Here is a 27,818-nt window from a genome sequence, read left to right as displayed (position 1 = left end):
TTTTGTTTTGACAGTTTATTTCATTTATAATTTGTCCCTTTTATTTTAATTCTATTTTTTTAATTGAGTCTCCTTTTTATTTATTCAATTTATGCTTCATTATCATTTTTTGGACACATTCAACATTTCTGATCATGGTTTACTTATTTTTTCTTTATATTATAAGTTGTTTTAATGATTTTATTTTTTTTCTTAAAATCACTATTGTAATGTTTTTTACATGCGCTATTACATATATACATATACTTTATAATAAAATTAATTTTATTTCATGCATATTATTAATCTTATATTATTTTATACATGTAATTCCCTTTAAATTTATTCTTATATTATATTACATAATCCTACATAATACATCTTTTAAATTATTATTATTATATATATATACGTACTTTATAGTAAGATTATTTTATTCTATGCATATTATTAATTCTATATTATTTTACGCATATAGTTTCTTTTAAATTTATTCTCGTCTTTTAAATATATAATCTTATATAACATATCTTTTAGTTTATTATTATATGTATTTTATCGTTATCTATATTTGATCTATATATTATTAGACCCATGTATTTTAATGTGTATTTTTTTGCTATGATAATGTGTTAGAATTAAGTGACCCAAATTCTTATTTAAATAAAATACGATGGAAAATAAAATAAAAGTAAAATCCATATAGAACTAGACTTCTTTTATTTTATTTTAGAATAAGGTTTTTAAAACCTTATTAAACTCCATCTATTTTATATTTATTAGGATAAGGTGTTTCAATCCTACTAGAATATGGCTTTGCAAGCCTATAAATAGACATAGTCTATTTCTCTTGTATTTGATTCAAATTTTTCGACATAGTGAATTTTCTTCTCCTCTGCCCGTGGTTTTTTTCCCGAAAGGGTTTCCACGTAAAATTTGTGTGTTCTGTATTTTATTTATTTATTTTTTCACATATTGGTATCTGAGCTTCCGGGTTATTCATCTCGATCACGGTAATGGCGTCTTTGAAGTATGAAATTCCGCTGTTGGATCGCAACACCAAATTTGCGTTATGGCAAATTAAGATGCAAGCAGTTCTTGCACAGATGGATCTGGAGGATGCCCTGCTAGGGATAGATAAGATGCCTTCGACATTAATAGATGAAGAGAAGAAGCGTAAGGATCGAAAGGCATTAACACAATTACATCTGCATTTGTCCAACGAAATTTTACAGGATGTGATGAAAGAGAAAACTACCGCTGCATTATGGAAGAGGCTAGAACAAATATGTATGTCGAAAACTCTAACAAGCAAGTTGCATATGAAGCAGCGTCTTTATGCTCATCGTTTGGAGGAATGTGCGTCTGTACACGAACACTTAACAGTGTTTAAAGAAATTCTCTCAAACTTGGAGGCCATGGAGGTTCAGTATGATAATGAAGATCTAGGGTTGATTCTACTTTGTTTGTTGCCCCCATCTTATTCAACCTTTAGAGACACGATTTTATATAGCCGCGAGTCTCTCACAGTTGATGAGGTTTATGCTTTTTTAACCTCGTATGATAAGATGAAGCATCTTGTGGTTAAACCCGACTCTCAGGGAGAGGGTGTCATTGTTCGTGGGAGACAAGATCGGAATGCTGATGATGATCGTGGTAGGACACAGGAACGGAATCCTCGTGGTAAATCTAAGGGTAGATCGAAGTCTTCAAACAGAGGTAAAACTTATAACTTCTGCAAGAAGAAAGGGCACATTAAATCTGAGTGCTATAAGCTACAAAATAAGATTAAAAGGGAGGCTGCGAATCAAAAGGGAAAACAACCAGAAAATTCCGGTGAAGATGATGTTGTAGAAGTCTACAGCGATGGTGAACTTTTAGTCGCTTCTGTCAATAATTCTAAAGTAAGCGAGGAGTGGATACTTGATTCAGGCTGCACCTTCCACATGAGTCCCAATCGGGATTGGTTTACAACTTACGAAACAGTATCTAAATGTGTTGTTTTGATGGGAAATAATGCTTCATGTAAAATCACAGGTGTTGGAACAATTAAAGTTAAGATGTTTGATGGAGTTGTCAGAACACTTAGTGACGTGTGGCATGTTCCAGAATTGAAAAGAAATTTAATTTCGTTAAGTACTCTTGATTCAAAAGGGTACAGATACACAGCTGAAAGTGGGGTTTTAAAGATTTCCAAAGGGTCCCTTGTTGTGATGAAAGGGCAGAGAAAGATTGCCAAGTTATATGTTTTACAGGGTTCTACTGTTACTGGTGATGCAGCTGTCGCTTCCTCTTCCTTGTCAGATGATGATATTACTAAACTTTGGCATATGCGCCTAGGGCATATGAGTGAGAATGGTATGGCAGAATTAAGCAAAAGAGGACTTCTTAATGGGCAAGGAATTTGCAAACTGAATTTCTGTGAGCACTGTGTTTTTGGGAAGCAAAAGAGAGTTCGATTCACTAGAGGAATCCATAACACGAAGGGAACGTTGGAGTATATTCATTCTGATCTGTGGGGGCCATCGAAAGTGCCTTTGAGAGGTGGAGCTAATTATATGCTAACATTTATTGATGATTTTTTCAGAAAAGTTTGGGCGTTTTTCCTGAAGCAGAAAAGAGATGTGTTTTTCGCATTTAAGTCTTGGAAAATTATGATTGCAAAACAGAAGGGAAAACAAATAAAATAGCTCCGCACAGACAATGGCTTAGAGTTTTGTTCTGATGAGTTTAATAGATTGTGCAAGTCAGAAGGGATCATGAGACACTTGACAGTTCGTCATACTCCACAGCAAAACGGCGTTGCAGAACGAATGAAGAGAACGGTCATGGAGAAGGTTCGATGTATGTTGTCAAATGCCAACTTACCGAAGGCATTTTGGGCAGAAGCGGCCTCTACTGCATATTTTTTAATCAACCGATCTCCATCCATTGCCATTGAGAAAAAGACTCCACAAGAGGTATGGTCTGGTAAACCTGCTAATTATTCTGATTTAAAGATTTTTGGGTGTCTTGCGTATGCTCATGTTGATAATGGAAAATTGGAACCGAGATCTATTAAATGCATTTTTCTTGGTTATAAAGCTGGTGTAAAAGGGTATAAGTTATGGTATCCTGAAAATACAAAAGTTGTGATTAGCAGAGATGTTGTTTTTGATGAAACTGCTATGCTGCCTAACTTATCTCTTAAAGACTCTTCCAATAAAGAAAATCAAAAGCAGGTGGAGCATCAGATTAATACAGAGTCAACTCCTCAAGCCAGAACAAAAATTGAGAATAGAGTTGCTTCTTCACCACAATACTCTATCGCCAAAACAGAACTAGAAGAGAAATTAAACCTCCAAAGAAGTATGCCGAGGTTGATCTAGTTTCTTATGCTTTAAATGTGGCTGAAGATATAGATGCGAATCAAGAGCCATCTAATTATTTTGAGGCGGTTAGCTGTGAAGACTCAGAAAAATGGATGTTTGCTATGCAAGAAGAGATGGAATCACTCCACAAAAACAGAACATGGGACCTTGTGAAACTTCCTAAAGGTAAAAAGGTTGTTCGTTGTAAATGGGTGTTTAAAAAGAAAGAAGGGACTCTAGGAGTTGAAGAACCCAGATATAAAGTAAGGCTTGTTGTAAAGGGTTACAGTCAAATTCCAGGAGTGGACTTCACAGATGTGTTCTCTCCAATTGTTAAGCATAGTTCGATTCGAGCTTTGCTTGGTATGTGGCCATGCATGATTTGGAGCTTGAGCAGTTAGATGTAAAAAACTACATTTCTGTATGGAGAACTTGAGGAAGATATTTACATGTAACAACTAGAGGGTTTTATAGTCTTAGAAAAAGAGGACTATGTTTGCTTGCTGAGAAAGTCCCTTTACGGTTTGAAACAGTCACCAAGACAGTGGTACAAGAGGTTTGATTCCTTTATGACTTCTCATGATTTCAAAAGAAGTAGTTTAGACAGTTGTGTTTACTTTAAGAAAAACAGTGATGGTTCTTTTGTGTTTCTTTATGTTGATGACATGTTGATAGCAGCAAAAGATAAAAGAGAGATAAGAAAGGTTAAAGCCCAACTAAGTGAAGAATTTGAGATGAAAGATTTAGGACCAGCAAAGAAGATACTTGGTATGGAGATTCTCAGAGATAGAAAAGCAAGTAAATTGTACCTAAGTCAGAAGGGGTACATTGAGAAAGTTCTTTTGCAGGTTCAATATGTAGAGTGCTAAGCCTGTTAGTACTCCTTTAGTAGCCCATTTCAAACTTTCATCAGCCTTGTCTCCTCAATCAGATGATGAGATTGAGTACATGTCACATGTTTCATACTCTAGTGCAGTGGGATCTCTCATGTATGCTATGGTTTGTTCATGCCCAGATTTATCATATGTAGTCAGTGCAGTTAGCAGATATATGGAAAATCTCAGTAAAGAGCATTGGAAAGCAGTTCAGTGGATTTTAAGATACTTACGAGGTACTACCGATGTTTGCTTACAGTTTGGAAGAACTAAAGATGGAGTTATAGGGTATGTTGATGCTGATTTTGCTGGAGACCTTGATAGAAGAAGATTTCTCACAGGTTACGTCTTTACAATCGGAGGTTGTGCAATTAGTTGGAAAGCCACTTTGCAAACTACAGTCGCTTTGTCTACCACTGAAGCTGAGTACATGGCGATTACTGAGGCTTGTAAAGAAGCTATTTGGTTGAAGGGACTATTTAGTGAACTCAATGAAGACCTTCAAATCAGCACAGTATTTTGTGACAGTCAGAGTGCCATCTTTCTTACAAAAGATCAAATGTTTCATGAGAGAACAAAATACATTGATATTCGGTATCATTTTGTTCGTGATATTATTGCTCGTGGTGATATTGTTGTGAGCAAAATTAGTACTCATGAAAATCCTGCAGATATGATGACTAAGTCACTTCCTATAACCAAGTTTGAGCATTGCTTAGACTTGGTTGGTGTTCATTGTTGAAGTTAAACCCTTAAAGGGTTTTATGGAAGAGGTGGAGAACTTGTTTATTGAAAGTTTGCAATGAAGAACTTGTTCATTGAAAGTTTGTGTCAAGGTGGAGATTATTAGAATTAAGTGACCCAAATTCTTATTTAAATAAAATATGATGGAAAATAAAATAAAAGTAAAATCCATATAGAACTAGACTTCTTTTATATTATTTTAGAATAAGGTTTTTAAAACCTTATTAAACTCCATCTATATTGATTAGGATAAGGTGTTTCAATCCTACTAGAATTTGGCTTTGCAAGCCTATAAATAGACATAGTCTATTTCTCTTGTATTTGATTCAAATTTTTCGACATAGTGAATTTTCTTCTCCTCTGCCCGTGGTTTTTTCCCAAAAGGGTTTCCACATAAAATTTGTGTGTTCTTTATTTTATTTATTTTATTTTATTTTATTTTTCACATAATGTGTTTTGTATATATGATCCATATAAATTATTTTTATACTTACCTATAATAGTATATATTTGATTTACTTACATTGTTAGACCTATACATATTAGCATTTTTTATATGAATTTACATGCACCCACTTTTAAATTTATATATATATTAATACATTACTACTTTAATAGATGTTTCTATTCCAAAACACTTTTTGCTTTATGATTTACCAAGTATTTTCTTTATGCATATATATGAAATTATTTTGGAAACTTCCTCTTTGTGATTATAAAATTAATATTTTTGAATGATTCTTGATATTATATTGCTTTTGTGTTTTATATAGCCTCTTACTTAAACATTTCGATATAAGAGCATGTGTATAATTTTTTAGACTATTTTAAAAATTTATATGTATCTTATTATTAATCTCATGTTTCTTTTTATAATAAACTTATGTATATATGTTTTATAAATCTATTTAGTGTATTATAACTTGTCACACACCTTTATTATTCTTTCATATTATATACATTATTATCATGTACACTGTCAATTTTTAAATGCATTTGTGTCTAAAACATTTTACATGCAATTTGATTCAAATTTCTACTCTATAATGTCTATTTCAATAATTATATATCCTTACTTTTTATGCAAATTGGTCAACCTATATATTATGTGTTCATTTATTCGTCACTATTTTAAAATCATTTTATACCACATTGGCTTCTAATTGCTATGTTGTTCCTCTTTTTACATCTTGCGTTAATTATTTTATATCATGCTATGTACGTCATTTTGGCACATTTTTATGTATTGTTTTGCGGTGCTGTATTGTTGTAGTATTATTTTCTTTATTGTATTGTATATAAATTATTTCCCATGCATATTATCATTGCATTATTTATTTGTCCATTATTTTATATTTCCATGTTAATTATTTCTCCATGCATGATTGAGATTGAGCTATATTTCTAAGCTAATTGTGCTTAGTTGTAAGTGTTTGTTAGTTGGTCAAATAAATTGTATTGCTTCCGCTATTCTATTGCAGTATTTTATGCATACACCTATTACCTCATATAATCGTTTTCCACTTGGTTTTTGAGATGCGGTTCTATAAAATCCAAATTTTACGATTAATTTCGTCTTATTTTGAGTCGAATTAATACATCTTAAGCTAGCTTTATAATCATTCATTCAAAAATTCTTTAAAACGAAGACGAGATTTAATATTTGACAATTCGCGGAATCGTGCCCTAACGTGTTGGGTTGCAATTTCGCGTTTGCTCAAAATAATCGAATATCATTTCAAAATTTCACTCATGTCTTTTAAAATCCCTTGAACGAAGGCGATACGCGATATTTGGCAATTTGTGGAATCGTGCCCTAACGTGTTGGGTTGCAATTTCGATTGTTTAAAATAATCAAATATCCCTTTAAGATTTCATTCATATCTTCTAAAAATTATTTAAAACGAAGGCAATATTCGATATTTGACAATTCGAGAATCATGCCCTATCGTGCTGGGTTGTGATTTCTCGTTTGCTCAAAATGATCGAACATTCCTTTACATTCTCACTCATGTTTATAAAAAATACTTAAAAATGAAGACGATGTTCAATGTTTGGCGATTTGAAAATCGTGTCCTACCGTGCTGGGTTGCGCTTTTTCATTGGACCGAAACAATTGGAGATCCCTTCAGAATTTCACTCACATTTTCTAAAATCTTTCAAAATGAAGGCGATGTTCGATGTTTGGCGATTTGAGAATCGAGCCCTATCGTGCTGGGCTGCGCTTTTTCATTTGTCCAAAACAATCGAATATCTCCTCGGAATTTCACACGTATTTTATAAGGTAAGGCAATGGTTAATGTTTGGAAATTCGAGGAATCGTACCCTGCTGTGCTGGGTTTCAATTTTTCGTTGGACTAAATAGTTGAGCATCCTTTTGTGATTTTCAAATTATAAATTTTCGGTCGTCGAAACAAGAAGATTTTTGACAATCAACTCGGGTTATTCAAATGTTATTAAAAAAGGAACCACATTTCAAAAACATTTTTAATTTTAGACATAAGGACAGTATTCAATCGCTTTGGTACCAATTTTGGGCGTAGTGAGGGTGCTAATCCTTCCTCATGCGTAATCGACTCCCGAACCCGTTTTCTCAAAAATTCGTAGACCAAAATCATTGTTTTAGTAAACCGAAAATGTTTTATTAAAATAACCACATTCTTAGGTGACCCGATCACACCAAAACAAAAAGATCAGTGGCGACTCCATGCATTTGTTTTTCAAAAGTCGATTCCCCTTTTTTATTAAATTTAAAATTTTTAAATAGAGGGATGGTTTCGACACTAGTGAGTTACACGGCTTGACACATGTGTGTGTGGGGCAACTTAGAGAGTTACACGGCTTGGCATACAAGCGTGTGACACGGCCGTGTGACACGGCCGTGTGACCCTACTCAGAGAGTTACACTAGTGAGGACACGAGCTGGGACACGAGCTGGGACACGACTATGTGTCCCTAGTTCGATTGTTACATGGCTTGAGGCATGGGCGTGTTTCTCAGTCGTGTATGTCACACAGCCTGGCCACACGGCCGTGTGACCCCTGTTTTACAAATTTTTCATATTTTTACTAAATTTTCCAAACCGCTCCAATTTTTTCCCAAATTGATTTTAAGTTATTTTTAGAGCCTCTAGGGCTTGATTTAGGGACGTTGTGCATGAGTCTGAATGGTTTGTAATGTGATTATTATATTGATCGATAAAATGTTTCTGATTGTTTAGTAATACTCTGTAACCCTAATCAAACGGCGGAGATGGGTTAGGGGTGTTACAGTGAGTGGTATCAGAAGTTGGCACTGCTGTAGTGACTTAGTATGATGGTTTTTGTGCCACAATCACTATAAACTTGGGGTTTTAGTTATCATCAAGTGATGAAATAATTTGATATGATGATTTTTTTGTGTCATAATCACCACAAACTTGGGGTTGCAACTCTTATCAAGGATCTTACAAGCCATCCATTTTAGAAGTTATTTGCTAAATGAACTTGGTTTTATTTTAATGGTTTTTAGGTTGTAATTTTGAAGACTCTGAAATTTGCTTCTGTTTACTTTGGTTCACATTTTGTGAACCTTTATCCTATTTGTTTAACAATGATATAAACTTTGATACTTTGATTATTAATGATGTCCTTATTACTTATGCATTAATGATTAATTTGTTTTATTATATTATTAGTTGAGTGTGATGGATTAAAGAGGAGTTACTTAGGTAGAGTATTTGTTTATGTTGTTAAATATGATCTCCTATTATGGTTTTGTTCAAAATTTTGCCAAAGAGAGAGATTTTTTTAGACATTTTTTGTGTAATGCCTTAACCAATATCTGAACTAGTGCCAATTGTTGGTAGCACTATCTACTCAGAAAACTTGTCATGTTTAAGGTAGAAAATTTGGCAACAAACCTTGGGCGACTGCAAGCCAATCTTTGATATCCAAACTACATATAGCAACATATCTTGAAGATTGGTTTGAATTTGGTTCGAAGCAATCAACTTCCCAAGTTTGATAGATCAAATCGGGCTAAACTAGGAAGTATATCATAAATATTCAAGATTTATCCTAAGCTACTTGAAGATATTTTTCATGCATATTATCCTACTTATTTTAAGTGAGGATAGATTGTAAAAGAGATAGTATGTTAGCAAGTCTCAATTACTTATATATTAAGGAGACTTGTATAAATTATGTATTAAATAGAGAGAACACTTTATCTTGTTCATTGAGGAATGTTTATTTGAGTGCATTGAGTGAAATAATAAAGTTTCCAACTTGGTTAGTGTCCTAAGCTTTCTAGAGGGAAACATAAAAGGGAGATACTGGTGTCTTAGGTACAAAGGTGAGAAGTTTAAACTGTTTAGAGCTTGGAAACACTTGTTGTACAAGGTGCTAAGATAGTGAATATTCTTTTTGGGTAAGGCCTCGCATATGTAAGGAAAATGAATTATGTAAACATACATATGTTCTTTGTTTTTTTGTATTTTCATTGTTTGTGCCTTAAGCAATTGAAATTGCTCTAAACACTACTTTTGGAATTGTTTTTTTTTTGCGCATACACATATCGAATTTGGGTTCAATATAAACCAACCCATATCAGATTTGATGTCAACAAATCTTACCTCCTCTAATGTGTCATTGAACCCATCTAAAGCTACTCTTAGCTTTCGATATCCTCCTTGATTCTCACAATTAGCCAAGATTTCATTAAATTTTGTAACACTCCTCGCTTGGATCGATCACCGAGCCCGAGCTATAGGATGTCACAATCATTGTTGAACCAATTGCAATCAATTTACAATTAAATTATACAATTGATATGATAAAGTTAAACACATATACATTCCTTAATCATACCAAAGTAATTCTATATTTCATTTATGCATGCACATAATAACATACATCAAATCCACCATCTACTAGGGTCATATAAACTGTCGAAACCCTTTTTATTTTGAAAACAATGGGGATCGACTTTTTAAAACCGAATGTGGAGTCACCACCAATCTCCTGATTTAGGTGTGATTGGACCACCTACTAAAACGCTTTATTCAATGAAAAATAAATTTGGTTCATGTAAAATAAAAAAATGGGTTCGGGAGCTGGTTACGCATGAGGAAGGGTTAGCACCCTCATTACGCCCAAAAATTGGTACCAAATTGATTTGATGTTGTCCTTATATCAAAAGTTTTTTTTTAAAAGAAAAGATTTTCTGAAATATGATTTTTTTTAAATGTTTGAATAGCTCAAATTAGCGGTCAAAAATCTCTTGTTTTAAAGATATGCAGTATCATACCTAGTACGATTGGATACGATCCATTATGCCTTTAAAGATATGATTGATTGTTGACTTTTGAAAACTCATACACTAAAATTATAAAAAGGTTATCCAAATATTTGGTTCACCGAAAAAATCATACCCAGCACGATTGAGCACGATTTTCCGAATTCCCAAATACTGGATATTGCCTTGTTTCAGAATTTTTAAATAATAAAGAAAATTGGAAATTCACTCAAAACACGTTTATTTGTTTTAAAATAGATGAAATACTTAATGCATTGTATCAAAACGTTTGCATGGGAAAAGATTTATGAACATGAAATAATAAGATACAACCAGACACAAGTAATAAATCCAACTATTCTAAGTACAATGTGAACAAATTTTTAATCATGGATGGAGAACAATTTATATAACAAATAAAATCATGAATGAATAATATATAACAACAATATACATAATCTAATATATCACAATCAATACAAGATATACAGAATAAAATGAAGATTTAAAAAATGAGTCAAGTATACAATAATAATTATCACACAATATATAATATATGACTTGTGGAATTAATGAGTTTGAAACTACTTGCGAAAGCAAATTAGAGCTATGTATGAAGTTATTAAAATATATACTATAGGATGAAGATTTGTAAATCAAGAAATATTCAAAGGGGCTAAAAATATTTATTAAAGTATATAAAAGAAAATTTAAATAATGTATGGGATAAAAAAACAAAAATATATAATAACATAAAATTGTAAGAAATACATACAATAAATTTTCAAAAACATATATACATAAATAAATTTAGAAAAAATTACTTGTAAAAATAAAAAAAATAAAAAATGCACTTAATAAGGCCTTTAAAATTAAATTAACTTCATTATAAATTATATATAATTGACTTGAAAATATATTTATACGTACAAAATAGACTATATGCATAAAAGAAATACATGCAATAGATTTAGAAAAACACATATATACATAAATGGATTTAGAAATAATTACTTGTAAAAACATGCACTTAATAATGCCTTTTAGATTAAATTAATTTTACTATAAATTATATAGACTTGAAAATATACTTATATGCACAAAGTAGACTATATGCTCAAAATGTATGGATTTATATATATATATATAGATTAAATTTATGTACCAATATTTCCTTATGTATAATGGTTAAGTAATATATAAAACATGTAACTTCCTTTTCGTCAACAAATATATATGTATAAATATGTTAGCAAATTAAAAACATTTAAATGTATGTAGTAATTTTATTATCGCGTATATATATATATAATAATGTATAAATCATTACATAAAACAGTATATAACATGTGAAAATATAATTACCCAAATTACAACAAATAAGTAAACTAATAATACAAATGATACAATTAATATAAACATTACAAATAATATAAATGATATAATAAAAATAAAAATTTAAAAAAAATCTACTAAAGTAACACAAAATATACAAGTGAATAAGTCCGAATTTAAAACTATAAAATGAATCTAAACAAATTACTTAATTGAAATCAAAGTAAAATATAAAAAAAAAATTTACAAATGAAATAAACTACTAATAATAAAATAAGGACCCATATATAACACGCGTGAATTCACAGGGACCAAGATTGAAATTATCCCTGATCCTAAAACATTACGTTGAGACGTGGGCTAAAATGCAAGGGCATACAAATTTTAGGGAAAATTTCTAAGATAAACGAAGTATAAACAGAGGCCAATTGAAAATAGGCATGAAAGAGGAGGACCAAATGCGCTATTAATCCATTTGAAGCAAAAGCAAGCGGATTCAATTCTCAGATTGGGTCACCACGCACAGGCCCACTTTTTTACATGATGATGTTTCCACATTTAATGCTACCTTTTAATTTTCCTTCATTTTTTCTTTTCAAAATTCAACTTAACCTTCCATTTTCCTAAAACAAAAATTTTATCCCCTATCACTACGGTTTGGCTCAACATGCAGCCGCCCAAACCATCATTTACTTGATGGCCAATGGATCACCAATGGTGACCAGATTTTGTCAATGGAAGTCACGCCCATGGAGATCTGGTAAGTGCACTCCTCCCTTTTTTTTTTTTAAAAAAAACCTTAAAATCCCATACTATTTTACCAAAGCAAAATGAAGTTTAAAAAGAACATCCACTTTAGCCCGAATCAGCCTCGAGATCTCCCTTCAACTTCGACGTCAACGAAGCAAAGAGAAGAACTCCATGGCGTTTTTTGCACGGTAACACTTCCTTTCCCTTGTTTTCTTTATTTCTATTTTTTTAAAAATGCAGTGATGAAGCACTTCCAGAAAATAAATCAAGAAAGAAGAAAAAACTAGAAAAGCTAAAATCACCTTAAAATGTTGATTAATTTCTCTCTATTTGATTTGCCTGTGTATGCGTATAGTTCGCGTAAAATGTATAGTACAAGTGAGGGCTTTTTATAGCAGGAAAAATAACAATTTAAAAATTACAGAAATCTATTTTGTATTCTGTTATTGCTGCTTCTCGTGCATTCGATTGCAGGTATGGCCGTACGGAGGAGATGACCCGAATGGCGTGGAGGCTGTGTGCGGGGATCTCACGTGGGCAGCCAACCCTCTGCTGCCCTTCCAGTGTATTCCAGGAGCTTCTGGAGTTCTTGGCTGCTGAAATTCTTTTTTCTTTTGAGTTCTTTTGGGTTTGAGCTAGGTTTAGGATATGGGTTTTTGAATTTGGGTTAAAATTGTATTTGGGCTGGTATAAGCTCTTTATTTGAGCCTCAAAAATTTGTAAAAGGACATTGGTAATGAACTTTTATTGGTTTTCATCTTAATTTATTTTTTTGTTTTTGTTTATTTTTATTTTTGGTTTTGGTTTTTTAAATTTCTATTTTTTATTCTAATGGGCCCGGACGAAATGGACTTATTACAGCTGCTCCTCTTTGCTCATTGTCGTGTAATAAGAATAGAGCAAAGACTTCAAATAGGGTCAATTTTTGTCCGGTTCTGTTGAATCTTGACTGTGCTCTTAAGGACATAGATAGGTTAACTCTGCTCCATTGTCAATAAGATTCACCATACGATCTCCACCATTACTTGAGGAAATAAGATCTTCAGTCTTCAGTCTGCTTCCTTGCTACCTCAGGAAGATAAGACTCCATCTTTAACCCGCTCTCTTGCCACCTCAGAGAAATAAGGCTAGTGGTAAAATCTACTCCATTGCCGATACATGGAGATAGGATTCACCATTCTCGATCTGCTCCACTGCAATCTCAGTGAAATAAGATATTCAAAACTCAATCTGCTTCCTTGCTACCTCAGGAAGATAAGATTTATTATTCAACCTGCTCTCTTACTATATCAGAGGGATGAGGCCGGTGATAAAATCTGCTCCATTGCCAATACATGAAGATAATATCCACCATTCTCGATCTGCTCCACTGCAATCTCAGTGAAATAAGATCTTTAAATCTCAATCTACTTTCTTGCTACCTCAGGAAGATAAGACTCATTCTTCAACCTGCTCTCTTCCTACCTCAGAGAGATGAGGCTGGTGATAAAATCTGCTCCATTATCGATACATGAAGATAAGATTCACCATCTGCGAAGATCTGCTTTGGTGCAACTCAGAGAAATAAGATCTTCAAATCTCAGTCTGCTTCCTTGCTACCTCAGGAAGATAAGACTCATTCTTCAACCTGCTTTCTTGCTACCTCAGAGAGATGAGACTGGTGATAAAATCTGTTCCATTGTCGATACATGGAGATAAGATTCACCATCTGCGAAGATCTGCTCTGCTGCAACTTCAAGGAGATAAGATCTTTAATTCTAAGTCCAATGCCACTAAATTGTCTTCAGGGGAACCTATCCTGTAGACTCCATTTTATATGCTCATGCTTATGCCAAATAATTAGGATGCTATGGTTGAAATGAACTCAATGCTTCTAACTAAATGTGTTATGAATGATATATGCAGAAATGAGGATGATTCCATTTTAACAATTTAGGGTATCGTCACTCATTACTCATTAATATGCTGTTACTGATTTGCTCAACAATCCTCTTGACGGAATATCCCAAAGACAAACCTATCTTATTTGGCGAGCTTGCCCCATTGTAATTCCAACGTCCCTTTTACTACTCTTTTTGAGACAAAATATTACAACTCATAGTTGAATTTTCCTCTAGTCAATTTGCTACCTCACCCTCAGGTGTTATAGCTCAAATGTACCTTTTTATATTTGCACGAATACAAAATATCATCTCCCTTTTCTTGAGGATAATACTGTATCTTGCCTTTTTGCTCAATTATCATTTGGACAGAGATCTCAAAAAAGTGATTTATCCAAATATATCCTTAAACTTGGGCGTATTCTAAACAACTATTCCACTTCAGACTCCTACATTATCTAGAAACTCCTAGAGTGATATGCAAAAATTCTATTGTGAAAACATCACTAGTTCATCCATCATTATGTCAATGCAACATGCTTGCAATCAAATCATAATAATGGACAAGAATGGAATTAAACTTGAGCTCAAAGTATACTATCAAAAGAACAACAATGATCATTAATTTGGGAACGTATATCTTGAAAAGAAGGGATAATTCAAAGATAACCAATTGGCTGAAAAATGAAGACTAGGTACCCTTGTTATCGCAACCTGAGCTTCTTTGTATGAACTTCTTGAAAACTAATTCAAACTCGACATGTGTTTAAGAGATCAGAAGCACTTTGTCAATGCCCCAAGATGCACCATACTCCCTTCGTGGTTAATTCAAGTATAGCAAGACCACATCCCTCTCACTTTGGATCCATATTTGAGCCGCCCTTTTCGAGTTTTCAACTCAAATCCCCTTTGGTCACAAGGCCCCCTTTGCGGGTTTTCACCTTAGCCTCTCCTTTTTATTTTCTTTATTATTATTATTATTGAGTCTCAAAACGCCCTTTGCGGGTTTTCACCTTGGCCCTTTCTATTTTTATTTGGTCCTAAAGCGCCCTTTGCGGGTTTTCATTTTAGGCCTTTTTTCCCCCCGAAAGCCTCAAAGCGCCCTTTACGGGTTTTCACTTTGGCTTCCATCTCTTGTTAAGCGTAGTACTTTTTGACTGCATCCGAGTTCACTGGATTAGACAAATTTCTCCCATCCATTTTGGCTAAGATTAATGTACCACCAGAGAAAGCTTTCTTCACCACGTAAGGCCCCTCCCAATTCGGCATCCATTTTCCTCTGAAATCCTTTTATATGGGAAGAATTTTCTTTAAAACCAAATCTCCCTCATGAAACTCTCTTGGGCGAACTTTTTTGTCATAAGCCCGCATCATTCTTTTTTGATACATCTGTCCATGTTGAATAGCCTTTAGCTTTTTTTCATCAATCAAGTTCAACTGATCATAACGAGACTGTATCCATTCTACTTCATCTAACTTCAATTCTGACAAAACTCGAAGAGAAGGTATCTTCACTTCAATGGGTAGAACTGTTTCCATCTCATAGACCAATGAGAACGGTGTTGGCCCGGTAGAAGTTCTGACAGATGTTCGATAAGCATAGAGCGTAAATGGAAACTTCTCATGCCAATCCCTGTAAGTTTCAGTAATTTTCCCCACAATCTTCTTGATATTTTTGTTAGCTGCTTCTACTGCCCCATTCATCTTCGGGCGATAAGGTGACGAGTTATGATGTCTGATCTTAAACTGACTGCAAACCTCTACTATTGTACTATTGTTCAAATTCAACGCGTTATCAGATATGATCTTCTCAGGCATTCCATATCGACATATAATTTCTTTCTTTAAGAATCTACTGACTGCCAATTTAGTTACATTGGCGTATGATGCAGCTTCCACCCACTTGGTAAAATAATCAATGACCATACAAATAAAAAGATGCCCATTTGAAGCCTTTAGTGAAATTGACCCTATGACATCCATGCCCCACATGAAAAACGGCCATAGAGAAGTCATAACATGCAAAGGCGAGGGAGACACGTGAATCTTATCACCATAAATTTGACATTTATGACATTTTTTGGCATAATTGATACAGTCTCCTTCTATGGTCGACCAATAATATCCAAATCTCATAATTTGTCTGGCCATTGTGAACCCATTGGCATGCGTTCCACAAACACTTTCATGCACTTCTTCCAAGATTTTCTTGGACTCCACGGCATCCACACATCTCAACAGTACCTGATCATTCCTTCTTTTGTACAGGATCTCTCCATCTAAAACATAATCGCAGGCAAGCCTTCTCAATGTTCTTTTGTCATTCTTCGTGGCTTGATCTGGATATTCACGGTTTCTCACATATCGCAATATATCCTGATACCAAGGACGATCATCTCTTTCTTCTTCCTCTATATTATAACAATAACACGGGGCCTCATAAATACTCATCCGAATGGGCTTCACATCCTCTTGTCTGCTTACTTTGATCATGGAAGCCCAAGTAACCAAAGCATCTGCTATTTGGTTTTCGTCACACGGGAGATAATTGAAAATAATACCATCAAACTCTTCAACTAACCCCAACCCCAGCCTTCTATAATTGATTAGCTTAGTGTCTCTTGTCTCCCATTCACCTCGAAGTTGGTAAATTACCAATGCAGAATCTCCATATACTTCCAATGATTTGATCTTGCGCTTTATAGCTGCTCTGAGCCCCATGATACATGCTTCATATTCTGCCATATTATTCGTACAATCAAAATCCAATTTACATGTGAATGGATAATGATCTCCAACTGGGGATACTAGAATTGCCCCAACTCCATTACCCACAGCATTTGAGGCTCCATCACAATTCAATTTCCAACAGTGACCTTTCGTGTTTTCCTCTTCAGCAGCTGCTACATACACTATCTCTTCATTGGGGAAGTCAAAATTCAAGGGCTCATAATCTTCTAGAGCTCGACTAGCCAGAAAATCTGCTATTGCTCTTCCTTTTACAACTTTTTGACTCATGTAGATTATGTCAAATTCAGAAAGCAAAATTTTCCACCTAGCCATCCTTCCATTCAAGGCATTTGACTCCATCATATACTTTAAAGGATCCAACTTTGAAATTAACCAGGTAGTATGATACAACATGTATTACCTCAATCTTCGTGCTGTCCAAACCAAAGCGCAACACAATTTTTCAATTGGTGAATATCTCAACTCACACTCAGTAAATTTCTTACTGAGGTAATATATTGCATTTTCTTTTCTTCCTGATCCGTCATGTTGACCAAGCACACATCCCATTGAATTACCAAACACGGTCAAATACAGTATCAACGGCCTGTCTGAACTTGGGGGTGATAACACTGGAGGACTTGACAAATATTCTTTAACTTTATCAAAAGCCTTTTGACATTCATCATCCCATTCCCCTGGGTTATGCTTTTTAAGAAGACAGAATATAGGGTCACACTTCTTTGTTAATTGAGAAATAAACCGCGCAATGTAATTTAGTCTTTCGAGGAAACCTCGAACTTCTTTTTGGGCACGTGGTGGAGCCAACTCCTGTATAGCCCAGACTTTGTCTGAATCAATCTCAATTCTTTTCTCACTGATCACAAAACTCAATAGCTTTCCAGATCTAGCCCCAAAAGTACACTTTGTTGGATTAAACTTTAACTGAAACTTCTTCAATCTTATGAACAACTTTCTCAACACCTGGATGAGCTCCTTTTCAGTTCGAGATTTGGCTATCATATCGTCAACATATACTTCAATCTTCTTGTGCATCATATCATGGAATAAAGTTACCATAGCTCTCTAATACGTTGCTCCAGCATTCTTCAATCCAAATGGCATCACCTTGTAATAGAACATGCCCCACAAGGTTATGAAAGTAGTCTTTCCCATGTCCTCAGGATGCATCTTGATCTGATTATACCCCGAGAAACCATCCATGAAGGAAAACAATGAGTAACCAGCCGTATTATCCACTAGCGTATCAATGTGAGGTAAATGGAAGTTGTCCTTTGGGCTTGCCTTAGTTAGATCTCTATAATCCACACACATTCGCACCTTACCATCTTTCTTGGGAACAGGCACAACATTGGCTACCCATCTGAGTACTTGATCACCTGAAGGAATCCTGCATCAAACTGCTTTTTGACTTCCTCCTTGATCTTTAAGATAATATTTGACCTCATTCATCGAAGCTTCTGCTGTACTGGCTTGCAGTCTTCTCTTATGGGAAGGCAATGTACCGCAATATCAGGACTTAAATCGGACATATCCTGGTATGACCATGCAAAAACATCTTTGAACTCCTGAAGTAACCCAACAATGTCTCGCTTTGTCTCTTCAGATATGCATGTTCCAATTTTTACAAGTTTCCCCTCCTCCAAAGTTACCATGTCTATGGCTTCTTTATAAAGCAAAATTTGATTTTCCTCTTGTTCTACCATCCTTAACAAGTCCGGAGATAAATCACAATCTTTGTCATCTTCAAAGTCATGAGATCCTTCTAAACACATGTCTTGCTCAAATAGTGATTCTGAGTCAGTAACAGATTCGCTCATGACATTGATATCCAGGGACCTATTATAGGTACAAGAATATACAAAGAATGAATGAATTTGATAATTATTGTTTTGTATGATATGTTTATGAATAAAAGAATGATTAAAGAAAGAATTAAGATAATTATTTAAATAGAAAGAATAACACAATTGCTTGTGAAAAGAATAATATTTATTCAAAATGATAGTAAAAATGTACTTCATTGAAATAATGATGTTTGAACATGAGCCTATTTCACAAAGAAATCTTTATTGTTTCTAGACTTAAAATAACAAGTTTGTTTCGAACATTACTCTGAGTGAGCTCTAAAAACTATAGGAAGATCTTCTGCAGTCCAATTGTCTAGAACACTCCCAGGCTCATATGAACGAATATTGGACGAAATCCCCTCTTTAATTGTCTCTTCAAATATGGCATTGATATACACATCTCTTAATGCTTCTTCTATGCTTTCTTTCTCCAGTATCCCTCGTTCAGGATAAATAATGCCTCCTGATACAAAATACTTGAAGATATGAGGAATTATCATGGGCTCCCACTTGATTTCCTCACCACTCGCCCGTGATCTTCTTCTTTCTTGTCTTCTTTCTAGTTCCTTTTTCCTTTGTCTTGCATCTGGCCTGAACCCTAAACCAAAATGATCTTATTTGTTTTTCAATAACTGCAATTCTTCTTTGAAGCCATCTTCCAAGTCCTTTTCCTGGCACAGCTCCCCAATCTATCATCAGCTGTAAAACCATCATCGTGGTTTCGGACATTTTTGGCTCCAGAATTCTACTTCCCTCAGTAATGAATGTTGCATTCACAAACTCCAAAGACCAAAAAGAACACTCAATGGCTTCCTCATCTGTTTCTACATACGGTGCATCACAGCTCACGGTCGCGATAATATCTTCTTCAGCATTTATCGTTACCAACCGCCATTCTGACACCAACTTCAGCTTTTGATGTAATGATGAAGGTACTGCCCCTGCCGAGTGTATCCATGGTCTTCCTAACAAGCAGTTGTAAGAGGGCTTAATATCCATTACTAAAAAATCTACCTCATATGTGGTTGGGCCAATTAACAAGGGCATCTCTATTCTCCCCATGACCCTCCTCTCCGTGCCATCAAAGGCTCGTACTATGTTCTGACATCTTTTCATATGAGAACTATCCACAGGTAACTTGTTTAGTGTGGACAAATGTAACACATTCAACGCTGAACCATTATCTACCAATACCCCTGGCAACATGTATCCTTTACATCTGGTAGTTATATACAAAGCTTTGGTAGATCCCATCCCTCCTGGCGGAATCTCATCATCATTGAAAAAGATAAAGTTGTCTGCACTTATGTTGTTAACTAACCGATCCAACTTATTGACGGAAATATCGCTGGTTACATAGGTCTTATTTAGCACCTTCATCAATGCACTCCGATGCACCTCAGAACTCAGGAGTAAAGCCAATATAGATATGCGGGCTGGCTGTTTATGCAACTGTTCCACCACACTGTACTCGCTATGTTTCAGAAATTTCAAGAATTCCTTAGCCTCCTCTTCTTTCACTGGTTCATTAATAGGCATATCAAGTTCAACTGGTTTTCCTTTCTTTTGCTCAACCAGCACATCTCTTTCTTTCACTGGTTCTATTCGGGTATCATATCGTCTTCCACTGCGAGTGTGAGAGCCTATATTTTGATCTTCCTTTAACGGGCTAGCTGAACTCTCCTTTCCCGGGATTGTCACATTATAATCAAGAAAGAAAAAAAACTAGAAAAGCTAAAATCACCTTAAAATGTTGATTAATTTCTCTCTATTTGATTTGCCTGTGTATGCGTATAGTTCGCGTAAAATGTACAGTACAAATAAGGGCTTTTTATAGCCAAAAAAATAACAATTTAAAAATTACGAAAATCTATTTTGTATTCTGTTATTGCTGCTTCTCGTGCATTCGATTGCAGGTATGGCCGTACGGAGGAGATGAACCGAATGGTGTGGAGGCCGTATCGAGGATCTCACGTGGGAAGCCAACCCTCTGCTGCCCTTCCAGTGTATTCCAGGAGCTTCTGGAGTTCTTGGCTGCTGAAATTCTTTTTTCTTTAGGTTCTTTTGGGTTTGGGCTAGGTTTAGAATATGGGTTTATGAATTTGGGCTAAAATTGTATTTGGGCTGGTATAAGCTCTTTATTTGGGCCTAAAAAATTTGTAAAAGGACATTGGTAATGGACTTTTATTGGTTTTCATCTTAATTTATTTTCTTGTTTTTGTTTATTTTTATTTTTGGTTTTTTAAATTTCTATTTTTTATTCTAATGGGCCCGGGCGAAATGGGCCTATTACATAAACATTTCAATTAAGACACCATCACATCTTATATATTTATCAAACTCTGAGAATTAAAATTTGCATATAGTTTTATACATATGCATATCAACCATATATATATTACTACTAAGATATAAGATATAACATCATTCGACTCCCACAAAACCTAACCTATTAGGTACATGCCAAATATAAGTAATGATGAAAGCCAACAAACATGGTTGAGACCAGGATTGTGGATTGGATGCTGAGGTCGATGCTCTAAAATCTTGAATTAAATCTAACCTATGTACGGAGAAAAAAAATCGTACGCTGAGTAAAGCACTCAGTGGTATTTCTATAATTTAAGTAAGTAATATTAGTATTAACAATTCTACCCTACGTAAACATGTATATCTATATGCACATATCTATCTTATACTTATAACTTGAAATTACCAAGCGTTACATTCTCAATATAAACATGTTATACATACCAAAATTAACACCAATTCATCCTACTTCAATATAATCTAAAGAGACAATTCATTATACTTATAATAATAACATTTTAAACATATCAATATCAGAACATGCCCTTATCAGTCATATTTCTGATTTACCACTTCTAGTATCACCTAATTCATTCATTTCAATTAATAGACAATCATTTTACATCAATTAAGCTTTTTCGAGACTTAATCGAGATTATGAAAGCTCGATTGCTAAACTGAACATGAAATAGGACTAAATTGTAAAGTTTTCAGAGTTTTATACTAGGTATCGATACCCTTTCTGGTACCGATACCATTTTAAGTGTCGATGTTTCATAAAATCAAATTGAATCAAGAGGTATCGATACTAGGCTAGAAGTATCAATACCTTACTATATTATCGATACCGTTTTAACATTCTGTTTTGCAAAAGTTTAAAACAAGATTTCAATAGTATCAATACCCTTGTAAAGTATTGGTACTCTAATATTAAGTATCAATACCATCTTGGCATTCTGTGTTTGAGAAATTGATTTAAAAACACATTGTATCGATACCTTATCTAAGGTATCAATACCTTGTTGCCAAATATATCAAAATTCTGCATTTTTTTGTCTCTTTTACATGTTCAAACTTAAAGGAAATCAAAGCTGTCGTTAGGCACATAACAAAACATGCATAAACTATCCAAATGCAACCCAATTCATCACATTGAATAAATTCTAATCACTAATATATGTCCACAATTTGATATAAAAACTACTTATTCAATTCCAATATATATAACCATTCATATAACCATTTCAAAACTTATATCATCGTACCAACATGACCAAAATAGACCATTGACTTCCATGCCAATATATCAACATTATACCTAAACAAACACTTACATTGTAACATTTTCAACCATTCTCGTTTGTATAATCATTTCAAAACAACCAATTCAATAAGGCACCAATTAGCATTAACCATACCATTTCAAGATCCATTTACTCAATTATTTATTCAGCCTATCATTAATTCATACCACAATTGCTCACCTTACCTATACATACTTATTTAAGCTACTTAAGTAATTCATTTAAACATATCACATGAAACATGTCTAAAACATATTTCAATAACCATATGCATTCTACCTATCAACTTTAACATTTAATCCTACAATTCCTTACCAAGAATGCGTGTAATACTTGAACCAACTATTAAATGGTCTCATACCAATTCACTTATCATATTACCAATTCACCTATATAAACCAATTCACCTATGCCAACAAAACACTAATCATTTATGTCACATTTCCATTCCAAACTTATAGAATTCTAGCTTATCATCTACCAACATTAAAACATATAATCAAATTTACTAACTTCTATTGCCAACTTTGCAAAACATAATTATAAGCATTATTAGCTTCTAACTCAAATATTCCAAACATAGCAAGATACAAGGGACTCTACCAAGTACATGCTCTTTTATATACTATCACCACTCATATCCAATTTCATGAATTAATTAAATCATGCATCTCTCTATTCTATTCAATTTAGTCTATGTTTCGATATTCACTTCCACTCTTACCATTTTCATTCAATATCTATTAATAGCTTACCTTAATGCTATAAAATGCAATATACCATAAATATGTATTAACTAAAATTAGTTTCGAGTCATAGAAATACAAATCGAAAGCTCGCATTACTGATCATTGACTTTCGCCTTTCATTTCCCTTTCGACGATCCTGTATCATTTTAGCTGCGAATAATAATTCAGTAATGGTATAATATCCAATTCTATCCAAGTCACATTCAATTACAAGGTCCTAAATATTTTGTGAATGATTCAATTTAATCCTCTCTATCAACATTTCGAAAAGATAGAACTTAATTATAAATTATTTAGTGGAATGACTTCGTGACTAAATAAGTTTATAATTAATAGGCTAAAAGCTAGAACTTAATTATAAATTATTTATAAACTTTAATTACATATGTTCAATTGGCCACTTTGCTAGCTCATTGAAACCAAAAACGAATTGCATGTAGAACCAAATGAACAGAAATGGATGGAAATAATGAAGTTAGAGAAATCGGTCACATTCACAAATGTATATGTTTTCTCATTGAGTATAGAAATTACTTGATATTAATTTATGGTTTTCGATTTATTATTTAATTAATTAGTCATTGTGAATCTGTTGAATATGAAAATTAAATATATTTCCTTATAATTTTTTTACGATAAAGTTGTTATGACTTTAACGGAATTAGAATTAGGTTGAGAAAGTTATTAATTGGAAAATTAATTTATCTAATTAAATTAATTAATTAAATAATATTTATTTTGAGAAATAGAAAATATGTATTGAGTCAGATTAAATTATAAAGTGTTGGGTTAAAAATTTAAGAAACACATGTAATTGGATCCAATACAAGAGAGGCTCAAATCCTCTCAATTATAAAAGAGGGGTGACATACCTAGTATTATTTACTAGGGTAGGGTGTGCAACTCACCCTGTTCTACTTAGAATAAAACATTATTTTCTATTAAATAATATTATTTATATTTTATTAATTTAACCAAGATTCTCTTATCTCTCCCTATAAATAGATGACATTAGTAGAACTATTAATATAAGAGTTTAACAGAAGTTCCAAATATTGTTATTTTGCCAGAAAGTAGTGAGAATTTATTCTTTAAGAATAAATTTTATTTTTTGGGAATTACAATTCTACCGATTTCTATTAAGAGAGAATTGCTTTCTTACTTAAAGCAATAAAACATTTATGATTCTATGTTTGGTTCGTGATTGTTTAAACTAAGGCTTGAAGTAATTCGTGATACGAGAATAGCGGGAAAAGTTGTTCAGGTGAAAGTCGGGAATGTATAGGATCCGTCTCGCTCAAAGAACATATATTTTTTAAGAAAAATTTATTACTATAAATATCATAAATCAACTTAATTTTTAAAATTTTAATTTTTCACTATATTTTTTTTTTCTAAACTCAATTTTTCGAGCACATAACTCTTCCTTAAGCCGCTTATCACGCCCGTATGCCTTGATATAACTTGTCCATTTTGCAGAACCAGCATGTTAATATGATTATCAGAAAATGATTGTAATCCAGAGACACCCCCCCTTCTACATCATAATCAAGCCGTCATTCCTTCCAACACAATCCACCAGAAAACAACCTATCATGTTGGATTGTGTACTAGGAAGGCCCATCAAACGAGTCTCACAGAAAAATACAACATCGGGAGTTTTGGAGGTCACAAGCCTCTTTTGTCCAAGAATGCTGGATCCTAAGTATCTGAGGGAAAAACAAATTTCTTGTAAAAATCATTATTTTGGTTTGTAGGTGAGGAGAAAAAGTCCATTGTAGGCATGAATAAAGAGCCTAAGCCCAAAATTTCATGCCCAATTTAAATTATTATATTTTAATTGAAAATTTTAAGATTTTTTTGGCACTTTATACTGAGGAAATGGGAACTTACAGTCTATAAATCATTCAATAAATATTCGGGTGACCATATGATGATAACTAAGTACTTTTGAGTGTATGAATTTGTTAAGAAAGTTGATGGATTTTGACCAAGGTGGCATACTGAAGGTAAATGGAGTAAAATGTGATATGAATATAAAACATGTTAGTTGCAGAGACGAAAGCAATGGCTGACAGTTGAATAGTAATTGTATTGCTAGTCGTTTCCAAAAATTAATAAATTTCTCTCTACACAAAATGTACAACTTCTAAACATGAGACTACGAATTGATTTCCATTTTTGACATAGGTTTCTTTCTAAGGTCTACGCATGTTTCTCCTTCACTTTGCAACAAATATGCCTAAATGAGGATGAAACAAAAACAGAGGGGTTGGGATGCAGAAAAGAAAGCATCATTGACCTAACCTTTAGGTCCTTCCGCCTATGTAATCCGTCTCTATCAATCAAGTCAAAATTTTGGCTTCATTTCTATACTCAAATTTATGTTTGGTATTTCAAGATAATTATTCATTTAATTTAATATATGAAATTTGAGCAAGATGTGTAGATGGTTTAGGTAGATTCCTATAAGACTTTTTTTTTAAAAAAATTATTTTTTTTAGATTCAAATTTTTTGGGTTCAAAAATTTTAGTATTTAGATCAGCTCAAATCAAGTAGGCTCTGATTAATTCAAATAATTTTAATATTTTTAAATTATAAATATTTTTAATTTTGAATGTAATAATTCATTTTATTTTTATAGTTAATAACACAATTTAAATTTGTCTTATAAAATGCGTAGATTATATATATATCATGATAGTTGGTTCCATGGCACCACGTGTTGAGCTTTTACAAGTGGGTCGGTGGTACATGACTAAGTGGTATGTCACTATATGCTTAAGTAGGGTAACGATTGGACATACTTTTAATTATCTAGGATGAGACGTAATAGTTAGAGTCAGAGATTACGATTAATAAGTGGGGCCTTCATGAGTGTTAAGTCGAAGAGTGTTTCCGATGGTGCATTCGAGGCGTTCACTTCACTAAGGGCTAGTTTAGCATTACTTTTAAGAAGTACTTTTAAAAAGTGTTGTGGAAAAATGATTTTAAAAAATTTGATTTAAAATTTAAGTATTTAATATTACTGTAAAAAAATACTTTTGAGAAATAAAATGTCCATTAAAGATATTGTGTTATAAAGTAACAAATATGCATTTAAATAATGTTCGAATTAGTTAATATTATTATATTTTAGTAAGAATATAAAAAATAAATTATTATAATTAGTTGTTAATATTTTAATATATGAAATATAAATTTTAAATATTTTTAAGTAATTAATATTAATTATTTATAAAATTTAATTCGAATATATAAACTAAATTTTAAATATTAAATTATAACCAATAAAAAATTAAATATATAATATTATATATTTAAAATAAATTTCAATAGGAAAATAATTACATACACAATATAAATATTATATAAAATATTTTATAAAAGTTAAATTGTCATTTGTTCTTAAAAGCGTTTTTGCTAAAAGCAAAAGTTAGAAAAAATTGCTTTTGCTTTTAGGTTGAAAAACGCTTTTCAAAAGTACTTCTGACTTCAAAAGTTCTCTATTTTGTATTTATAACACTCAAAAATATAAAAGGTTAATTACAAAAAATGATTAAGTAAATGAATAGGCTTGATGATCGAGTGTTTAATTTATTCCCTAAAGGTCTTAGAGGTTTAAATCACATTTCTTCCAATTCTTTTCTTTATTTTTTTTTCCAGTAACCTATGATCAAAATCATACTTGAATAGATATTAAATAGAGTAGAAAATAGCCAAGTGTAGGTAGTAACCTAATTGGTTAAGTATTTTCTCTTCTCCCTTTAAACCCAAGTTCAAGACCCGCTTTCCCTTCATATTCTTTTAATTTCGGCTAAAAAGGAGAAATTACAATGCAACCCCTTAGAATTTCCAAAATTCTAAATATCTACTCTCCTAATTAGACATGGATTTCAATTTCTTTCCAACCCTAAATAGGATTTTCCCTCTTCTCTTTGTATTATTCTTTTTCTCTTTTCTTTTATCAAAATTTACATCTTTTTGTTGAAAATTATTTTTCTAGCCCGACTTAAAATGGATTTTCGTTAACTAGTTTTCTTCACTGGTTTCGAAATTTTCGACAATCGTATCCCGTATTTTCATCAAAATTTAGGTAAGTACTCTCGTTTAGATTTTTAAGAACTCGTAAATTCTAAAATAGCGTCGGATCTCGCTAATCTTTCGATTTGATTACGATCCATTGTGAATTTTGCCAAAACTCTTGATAATCTTGTTTAATATTGAAATTCATTATTGATTCATGTGTAAAACTCGTTTGAATGATCTATTTTAGGTACCCCGGACCAGATTCCCTTAAAACCTTAGGTTATTTGATTCTCACATGGCCTCAGTTTGTTACACGGCCCAACCACACGGTCATGTACCCCCTCCACACAGTCCAGGACTTTTCACACGGTCCGGTCACACGGTCTTGTGTCCCTTATTTTTCAAATTTTATAGTTTTTCCCATATTTTCCATATTTTACACTTTTGCCCCTATTTTTCTAGATTTTACACTTTTGCCCTATTTTTTAGATTTTACAATTTTTCCTCTATTTTAAAGATTTTACAGTTTTGCTCATATTTTTCAAATTTTATAATTTTCCCTTATTTTTTAGATTTTATAGTTTAGCCCTTATTTTTTAGATTTTATAGTTTTGCCCCTATTTTCACATATTTT

At 33.0% G+C, this 27,818-nt stretch overlaps 1 protein-coding gene across 1 annotated transcript; it reads left to right on the top strand.

The window, feature by feature from the left end:
* Positions 1–12,143: 12,143 nt before the first annotated feature.
* Positions 12,144–13,073, top strand: LOC107927904 (uncharacterized). Its single transcript, XM_016859031.2, has 3 exons — positions 12,144–12,320; positions 12,420–12,498; positions 12,785–13,073. Exons 1-3 carry the CDS (start codon positions 12,257–12,259, stop codon positions 12,942–12,944), a joined length of 303 nt encoding a protein of 100 aa, XP_016714520.2. The 5' UTR covers positions 12,144–12,256; the 3' UTR covers positions 12,945–13,073.
* The last annotated feature ends 14,745 nt before the right edge of the window (positions 13,074–27,818 follow it).

Source organism: Gossypium hirsutum, chromosome A12, assembly GCF_007990345.1.
Source record: "Gossypium hirsutum isolate 1008001.06 chromosome A12, Gossypium_hirsutum_v2.1, whole genome shotgun sequence".
In the NCBI taxonomy this organism is placed as follows: Eukaryota; Viridiplantae; Streptophyta; class Magnoliopsida; order Malvales; family Malvaceae; genus Gossypium; species Gossypium hirsutum.
Note: the sequence above shows the minus strand (reverse complement) of the source record. Positions and strands in the feature narration are given on the sequence as shown.